The sequence below is a fragment of the Carlito syrichta genome, unplaced genomic scaffold (genome assembly GCF_000164805.1).
Source record: "Carlito syrichta isolate Samal-C Ts95f unplaced genomic scaffold, Tarsius_syrichta-2.0.1 Scaffold301018, whole genome shotgun sequence".
Taxonomy (NCBI): domain Eukaryota; kingdom Metazoa; phylum Chordata; class Mammalia; order Primates; family Tarsiidae; genus Carlito; species Carlito syrichta.
The window spans coordinates 220,813-230,075 of record NW_007245114.1 but is presented as its reverse complement, the minus strand read 5'-3'; the positions used below and the strand labels follow the sequence as shown (position 1 = coordinate 230,075).

The following is a 9,263-nucleotide window of genomic DNA, read 5'->3' as shown; positions in this document are numbered from 1 at the left end:
GTAGCACGCGCCTGTAATTCCAGCTACTTGGAAGGCTGAGGCGGAAGGATCACCGGAGCCCAGCAGGTCGAGGCTCCACTCTCGGCCACTGCACTCCAGTCTGGGTGACAGAGTGAGACTCCAACTCAAAAAAAAAAAGAATTGTTACTTTTTTTTGTTTTAAAAGAGACGGGCTCTTGCTATTTTGCTCAGGCTGGAGTGCAGTGGCTATTCACAAACACAATCATAGTATACTACAGCCTTGAACTGCTACCCTCAAGTGATCTTCTTGCCCTAGCCTTCCAAGTAGCTCAGACTACAGGTGTGCAATACCACACTTGGCTTTGTTTTTACATTTTTAAAGAGTTGGGGGGATTAAAAAAAAAAGCGATAATCACAGAGACCAATGAGGATTATAAAGCTAAAATATTTATTTACTTCCTGATCCTTCATAGACTCCTGGTCTATATGATACATTTTATCTTCTAGGTGTTCTAGCCAGCAGAGCATACAACTCATCTGACCTCGTCTCTGCCTGGGGGAGAAAATTTCCCTCTGGGTACATTTTACTAGAAGAAAGGGAAACACTACTGAACAGAAAACAAGCAAACAAAAAACCCTTGTTCACAAAACTCATGTAAGTATAAAGATGCACACTTCCCGGTTTCCCCTAAATCAGTGAGACAAAGGCACAGCCCACTAACTCCCAGAAAAAACAAGGAACAGAAAGTAAAAGTAAAGGAAACCTCATAATAATTTTGAAGGTCATGAATAAAATGAAGGCAGTCTTTGGTAGAAGTAAAAGCAAATATCAAATACACTGATGTACAAAGTGTTTCCCCAGATGCTCCCCCATATGAAGGACATATAAGCAGCCACAATTGCCATGGCTCTCTCTCTTTGACAAGTGGGGCCAAGCAGGCTTCAAGCATGTAGCCCCTGACAGGAGACCGGCTCTGTGTCGGCCCTGCCACGTGAAGCATCCCACGGGATCTTGCTACGTGTGGCATCACCTATCCCCAGCTATAAGCCCTCCAATGATCCTCTTACTTCTACCCAGACAGAAGTGCTTTCCAAGAGGCCTCTGAGTGCTACACAAAGCAGCTCAAACAGAGCTCTGGCACATACTTGTACTAGATGCCCATGTGTTCATTTCTGGCAACTCCAGCTCAGTGCAGATAGTTTTCTGATTAATCCAAAGAGATCTGGCAGCTGCCTCAGTGTAATGTAAAGACACCATCGTAGATAAAAATCAACACTAAGCACCATCGTTCAGGTCTAGTCAAAAGCAATGGTGCCCAAAACCCAAGTACAGATATTTTTCTTTATCCTGGCCAACACATGAGTGACCAAGAAAGGATGGAAGAAACAGAAACAGATGGGCTCACACTCACAACTAAAAAATCAACACACTGACATCTGTTCCATTCACAAAGCCAAAGGCAGCCAAAAACATTCTGTTTGTGAACACTGAGTGATGAGGGAAAATATTCACTATGTTAAGTGAAAATTACAGGAACCAAAATTTTATAGTTTATATATGTAAAATTTCAATGCACTACAGACTTAAGACGTGTATATTTCACTGAGTTGCTATGGCTCAAAGCTATAAGACACATTCTTGGGACAAGCAGGAGAGATGAATTTGGACTGAAGATTAGAGGACATTATGGAGTTACTGCTTAATTTCCTAGGTTGTGTGACAGTCCACTGTTTATGTAGGAGGTATTCTTTGTTCATGAGAGGTGTCTACTGTTGTACTTACAGTGACGTGACTTGAAGACTACAACTTACTTCCAAGAGATACAGCAAATATGTATGTAGATAAGTAAAGCCTGTGGAGTGACAAAAGCAATTATGGCAAAATTCTAACAATGTTGAACACATGTGGAAAACACAAAATGTTCTTATTCTTTCAGCTTCTCCACATTTGAAAATTTTTCATTATAAAAAAGTTAAGGGGTTGTGTATTATGATCTCAACTGCATTATTTTTAAAAGACATATATGGACATAATTTAATATTTGACTACAAAAGTTAAAAAGAAGATAATACATTAAAATGTTCGTAGTATAGCCAGGCTTGGTGGCTCAGGCCTGTAACCCCAGCACTTTGGGAGGCAGAGGGGAGAGGATTGTCTGAGCCCAAGGATTTAAGACCAGCCTAGGCAACATGGCGAGACCTCATCTCTACAACAAATCAAAAAATTAGCTGGGCATGGTGGTGCGCACCTGTAGTTCCAGCTACTTAAAAAACTGAGGTGGAGGGATCATCTGAGCCCAGCAGGTCGAGGCTGCAGTGGCTGTGAGCATGCCACTGCACTCTAGCCTAGGCCACAGGTGAGACTCCCGACTCAAAAAAAAAAAATATTCACAGTGGTTGAACCATAAAGGTAATTTTACTTTCCTCTTTATAATAGTCTGGTCACACTTCTGATGAGGGGACCTCAAGGGACATCCCAGCTTGTCATGGTCTTTCTACCAAAAAACCCAGCATGGATGGGGCACTGATATCACATCAGGACAAGAATAGGGTAGGAAAGGGCCTGGCATTAGTCAAGAGTAACAAGTACAAACTGCCTCTGCTCTCCTGAGGGTGCTGCAGCCTGGTCACCAACAGAGTCAGTGTTAAGGCTTATCAGCACCTATGTTACTGGATCTCTGGGCTCCAGACACCACTCTGCTGATGTCACTCACTTGCTGAGCTTCAGTGCCACACTTCTCAGTTCTCCTTACACATGCCTACCTACTCCCCTTCTGTCCCCTTCATAGGCCCCTGCCTTCCACTGTCTAACTCCAGCCTCTATTTACCACCCTCTGTGCCCTCCCCATGAGTGACTTCACTTATTCCAATAGTGATATTAAATACCACCTTTGCACTAATTCGCAAGTCTACATCCTCCAGTCACTGAACTCAGGTTTCCAAAACCCAACCAAAGCTACAATCACTCTTCCTCCTCCCTTACCTGCCACTCTCACTGCTCCATAGGCAGTCACCAAATCCATCTGACTTTATCTTCCAAAGATCTTCACTCACATCCCTACCACCACTCTCCTATCCTAGTTCCTTGTAGAGACTTTCATATCTCACAAAGAACATTACGAAAACTCATTTGTTCCTCTCAAAGCCACCCTCAAGAAGCCATAACTAGAAGCAATTTTTCTGAAGTTAATCTGACTATGTCATTCCTCTGCTTAAAACACATCGATGGCTCCTGAAAGCCTATGAGAAAAGGTTCTTATTCTGGCCTCCCATATAACACTGTCAGCCGGGCGTGGTGGCTCACGTCTATAATCCCAGCAACTTTGGGAGAAGGAGGCGAGAGGATTACCCAAGCTCAGGAGTACAAGACCAGCCTGAGCAACATGGCGAGACCTCGTCTCTACAACAAATCAAAAAATTTGCCAGGCGTGTTGGCATGCACCTGTAGTTCTAGCTACCTGGAAGGCTGAGGTGGAAGGATCGCTTGAGCCCAGCAGATAGAGGCTACAGTGGCCATGAGCATGCCACTGCACTCTAGCCTGGGTGACAGAATATAAGACTCCGACTCAAAAAAAAACCCAAAAAAACCAAAACACTGTCCAGGATCTAGCCTTACTCCTCCTACCTCACCTCTCACTCACCGCCTTTGCCCTTAAGCTCCAGCTGATTATAGTGAATATACTTTCCTGCCATGGAGAAGAGAAGTAGGTATGAACTATCCCTCTGCCTGGATTAACAGTTCTTCTTTCTCTAGATCTGTTTACCTGTCAGTTTGACCAACTACCCTGGGAGCATCTTAAGGACACAGACATATCTCAAGTTATCTTTGTAGCCACACATCCAGCACAGAGCTTGGCATCATTGACAGAATTTACTATCCTGAAAAATCACCCTTGTACCTTCTAGGAAAAGAAAGGAAAGAACCTGCATGCAATTATCCCATATCAAGATACATTCCAACTTATAATGAAATCTCATTAGTAAATTAGACATAAAAGGAAATCCTGTCCTCTTTAGAGTATCTGGGAGAACAGCAAAGTCACAGACCAACCCTTATCCCTCAGCTTGGCCTTCTGATGTCCTGTCAGAGCACGTCCTAATGTGGTGAGCTGCTTTTCTCGTAGTGAAAAGAGAGAACAACACATACCATCATCACTGACACAGTCCTGCAACACAAGCGGGTGATGACGGGGGAGCTTGCTTAAGGGCTGACGGCGACCCTTGGACTTCTTATTCTCCTCCAGGGAAAACATGTATTCATCTGCAACCTGGGCAAAACAGAACAAATCAAATCAGTCTTGCCTCAACTTGAGACACAGCACAAGTTAGTCTAATAATGAAAACCAAGGGAAAGAGAGGGGCACAGAAAAACAGACATATAAAAATACACAAAAAACACCTGTCTTAGAAAAAGCTAAATGAGAGTACCATGAACCAAACCAGTGTGTAAATCAAGATTATGTAAATTTAGGGCAAGATCTGTGCCTAAATGTGGTTCCTGGCCTTTTCAGAAGCAGCCTGAAATAAATGTACCAAAAATAAACCCATTGCAGCTCTAAAGGAGAGCCACACCTTATGCTCACTGCCATAAGACTACATCTGAGAGGCCCCAATGAGCCCAGGTACCCCTTTCCTTGGACCAGTAGGTCAGCAGCACCTGTTACCTGGCAGCTGGGCCACCTGGGTACATCTAGAGGACATCCAAAGAGGTGAGGAGCAACTGACCCATTACAAGTAAATAGGCCAACTTCTCCTTATAAACTGTCAAGATTTCAACTCTAGCAGATGCTATTAATTCCTCGGTTAGCAGGGGAGGAAGAACACCAGCCAGGGCAGAGTGTGCATCTAAAACTCTGGTCTAGCTGATTTAGCACTGTATTTACATAATGTGAGAGCAAATGTAAATTAGGTTTAGATGTACAAGATTGACTCAGTAATACTACATAAGAATTTCTTTCTAATCAACACACTTAGAACTTGGTTATACTGATATTAGGAGACACGGGGTTAGCAAAATCCATTAAACGAGGAAATGAGGCCTGAAAGAGGGCCACTTTGCAACTGTGACAACACCAATGCTTTAAAATGCTACAGTGCCACTTCAGAGATGGCGCCCAGGACCTACAGACTCCACATCCAACCACACTTGGAATGTCAGGAAAAAACAAATTCTAAGCAGGCTATATCCAGGTAGAATAGAGCCTGCTCTTCCAAACATAAATTTTACCAACAAGTTTCAGGTCCATTTGCCAAATCGTTCAACAAATATTCACTGAGCACCTACTGTGTGCAGAGATCTACCCAGGAAAGAAAGAAGGTGTGGAGAAATAAAAGAACAGGATCTGTGCTTCTATGAGTGAGTGATACTGTAACAACGTGAAGAAATATGGTGGTGCAGTGAGGATTCTGGGGGAGTCTTCTACTATTGATGATTTACATGAGCACATACTTGTAATCAGACCTGAACTACACCGACTGTCTAAACCAGTGGTTTTCAAAATGTAAATCAAGAAGGCACCTCAGGAGCCTTCATTAGAGTAAACAGGAAAGGCTTAAGGCCCCACCTTCCTGTTAACCAGAACAGTTCTGCTTTTGATTTGCATTTTTTAAGTCAGTAAGATTACACTTAAAGAAAGGGTTCTTTGGCTAAAACAAACTGGAAAACCCACACTAGCCAAACTTTTTTGATAGTGTTAATAAAACAATTAGGAGTATGTACCCTAACATATGTATTACCTACCAATCAATTATATGCACTAGTACACATTTTAAAACAAAAACAGACTGTAAAGGGGTAAGATAAAAACAAAGTTCATTTTGCTTCATTCCTATACCCCAATAATCTTGTATTCCCTCTTTAAAGACACAAAAAAATACCCGGGGGGGGGCAATAAGAAATTCACATTGGGGAATGAACATGGTGGCTAACACCTACAATATCAGCACTTTGGGAGGCTGAGGCAGGAGAACTGCTTAACTCCAGGATTTCAAGACCAGCCTGGGCAACCTAGTGAGACCTCAACTCTAAAAAAAAGATAAAAATTAGCCGGGCACAGTGGTTCACCCCCAGATGCTTGGGGGGCTAAGGCAGGATCACTTGAGCCCACGAGGTAGAGGCTGTGGTGAGAGTCATAATCATGCCACTGTACTCTAGCCTGAGTCACAGTGATGAGACCTGTCTCAAAAAAAAAAAAAAACATTCACACTAGGGATCAAGAAAAGCGCTCAGATCAAGAGCTGTAGATTTTAGGACTCCTTAGCATGAGGCTCAAACTTAAGATTGTGGGAGCAGATCAGATTATTGGTGGATGATAGCTGACTGAAGACCAAGCCTTCTAGGAACAAGAGGAAGAAGAGAAAAAAGGAGATTCAGAAGCAGACAGGTGAGAGGAATACTAAAGAGCCAAGGAGGGGAACCCACAGTGTCAAAGGACACAGAAGAGCTGGCCAGGAAAGTGAGCAGGGGACTCATCATTTGGGAGGTTCAGGACTTTTTTTTTAAATAAGTTCCAGGAGACAAGCAGTAAGCAACTAAGGAGAGACTACATCAGATATTATTTCTGAGAAGATGAAGTTTGGAAGGAACGAGATCACAGTTTGAGAGGGAAATTTGCTCCAGAATTATATTTTAGGATAGGGGCTATGAAGTACAGTTTTATAGGTAAAGGGGTAAGAAGCTTGTGAGAGAGTGTTTATTAGAGTATGTGCTAGACAGAACAGTCCCCCAATATGTCCACATCTTAATCTCTGTGAATATGCTATGTTAACATGACAAAGGAGAATTAATGGACCTTAAATAGGGAGATTATCCTGGATTATCCAGGTGGGCCCAATGTAATACCAGTGAGGCTTAATAATGGAAGAAGGAAACAGAAGACTCTGTCAGAGTGATATAACTCCAGGACAACTTGGCTGGATGTTGCTGCCTTTGAAGATGAAGAAAGAGGGCCATGAGCCAAGGAATGTGGGTAGCCCAGGGAAGCTGCAAAGGGCAAGGAAATGTATTCTCCCCCAAGATCCTCCAGGAAAGTACATGGTCCTGTTGACATCTTAATTTTAGCCCAGTGAGACCCATTTCAAAATTCTAAGCAAAAGAACTATAAGAGAGTAAATTTGTTATTTTTAAGCCTCTAAATTTGCGGTAACTTGCTATAGCTGCATTAGAAAACTAATATAGGGTAGGAGGTAGAGACAGATCATTTTATGGATCCAAATTCTGGAGGAAGCTGAAGGGGTCAAGATCAAGACCACCAGAAAGCAGTTTTGGGAAAGAAAGAGGACACCTTTTCCATTGTCTGTATATTCAGAATGCCTCCTATATACCCAGTATATGTACCCAGTGTACCATGGGTATACTCGGTGCTTTGGTAATGCAGAGATGAATGAGACATGATCTCTAAGCTCACGGAGGTTATGACCTCAAGGAAGCTAAGCCAGAGGGAGACCTGGTATCCAAGTCTAAAGTCTGTGCCCTTTCCACCACCATCATGCTACCTCCGACCAAAGTGGTCAGGTCTATTCAAATATTTTAGTATCTTTTCACATTTTCTCAACTACTGGCTAAATGCTCCTCCTGCTACACAACATCCATACTCTCTTCACAAAGCTGCCTTTCCCTGGGATTGCTCCAATTTTTAGATTCCCTCAGTATATAACAGAAAGGGCTGGGTTAAATCCCAGTTCAGCCAACTAGTATGAACCTGGGCAAAGCAAGCCCACCAATAAAATGGGGGTAATAAATGCTTCCCTATAGGGTTTTTCGTGAGGATGGGACGGGAGAACAGGTAGAGTCTCTCAGGTCCCTGCCTGCAAGAAAGTTCGAGCTCTGGGCTCCCAGGTTCTCTGCCCCCTGCAACACCTGGTACCCAGGGTCAAGGTGAGTGTTCCTGTTAGGATTTTTCTGTACAGAAACAAACCAACTGTTGTTCTCATGCCTTGTCTTGGTAGCTCACTTTTCAAAGCAGATTGAACTCACAGGAACTTTTGCAGCAGACATATGGCTGTGGCTCAGTCTGCAGTCATTGAAAACTCTACAGCATCGATGCTTCAGCAGTCAATCAGGGTGCTTTTACCAAGAACTGCAGTTAACAGAGTGCCCTTAGAAACGTCCTTGACATAGATGGTGGCATGTAAACTGAACAGCAAGCAGTCCAAATTACAGCTTGGGGATGCTCAAAATGAGGGTGGGAAAACACAAGGGTGCTCTCAGGAGCCCAGCTGTCTCCAAATATAGATACAAGCTATCAGACCTCTCCAGGGACAGGGCAAGTTGTTCAGCTCTGCCCCCAAGCCTAAACTATCTGTTCCTTATTTCACCTAATCAATTAATCCTGATGGTGGCTTCTTACTAAAACAAAGATGACCCATTCACTCACTCCACATTTACAGAGGGTTCATGGGCCAAGCCCTGCAGACCATGCTGGTACCTCAAGAAGGATGAGTGTCATTGAGCCCAGCTTCCAGAAAGTTATCTTCTTCACCAGCCTATGACAACCACATTGAGGCACAAAGTACTGTGGAGCTTCAAAGGAGCAAGAAGTAGGTGGGAAGTAATGAAAAGTTTGAAAGAGTAGTGGTTTTTGAAAAGGGCAAGCCAAGCTCTTGCCCTTGGCAAGAGATGAGGTCTTGCCAAGTTGCCCAGGCGGGTCTCGAACCCACGGGCTCAGCCTGTAATCCCAGCCCTTTGGGAGGCTGAGATGAGTGGACTGCTTGAGCCCGCGGGTTTGAGACCCGCCTGGGCAACTTGGCAAGACCTCATCTCTACAATAAAATAAAAGAAAATTAGCTGGGCATGGTAGTGCACGCCTGTAGCTCTAGTCACTTGGAAGGCTGAGGAGGAAGGATAGCGGGAGCCCAGAAGGTCGAGGCTGTGGTGGCAGGGAACGGCCACTGCACTCCAGTCTGGGTGACAGAGTGAGACTCCACTCAAAAAAATAAAAAATAAAAAAAACAGAAAAGGGCAGATATATGATGGTTCCAGGAGACCCTTGGAGACAACTCCCTGTCTCTTCCCACCTCAAAACCATCTGCATCCTGGTAATGGTGGCACAACTTACTGCCACTGAACTGTACACTAAATATTGTTAAGATGGTAAACTTTACGTCATGTATATTTTACCACAATTAAAAAAAAAACCCAAAAAAACCTATCTGTAGCCACCCGCTCCCATCCCTCCACCTGTGCTATGATTCCATTCCCTACTACCTCCTCAGATAGTCAGGATCCAAGCACTACTCTCTCTCACGTACTTTCAAATTTGCCTACTTGGCAGTACCCTGGTCTTTTTTTTTTTTTTTTTTCC

At 43.6% G+C, this 9,263-nt stretch overlaps 1 protein-coding gene across 2 annotated transcripts in view; it reads right to left on the bottom strand.

The window, feature by feature from the left end:
* Window positions 1-9,263, bottom strand: part of KDM4A (lysine demethylase 4A) — a 55,368-nt gene that overhangs the window by 16,649 nt on the left and 29,456 nt on the right. For both annotated transcript variants that reach the window (XM_008054745.1, XM_021710744.1), the window contains exon 12: window positions 4,109-4,229. In XM_008054745.1, the coding sequence (XP_008052936.1) occupies window positions 4,109-4,229 (121 nt within the window). The remainder of the gene's footprint in view (window positions 1-4,108; window positions 4,230-9,263) is intronic.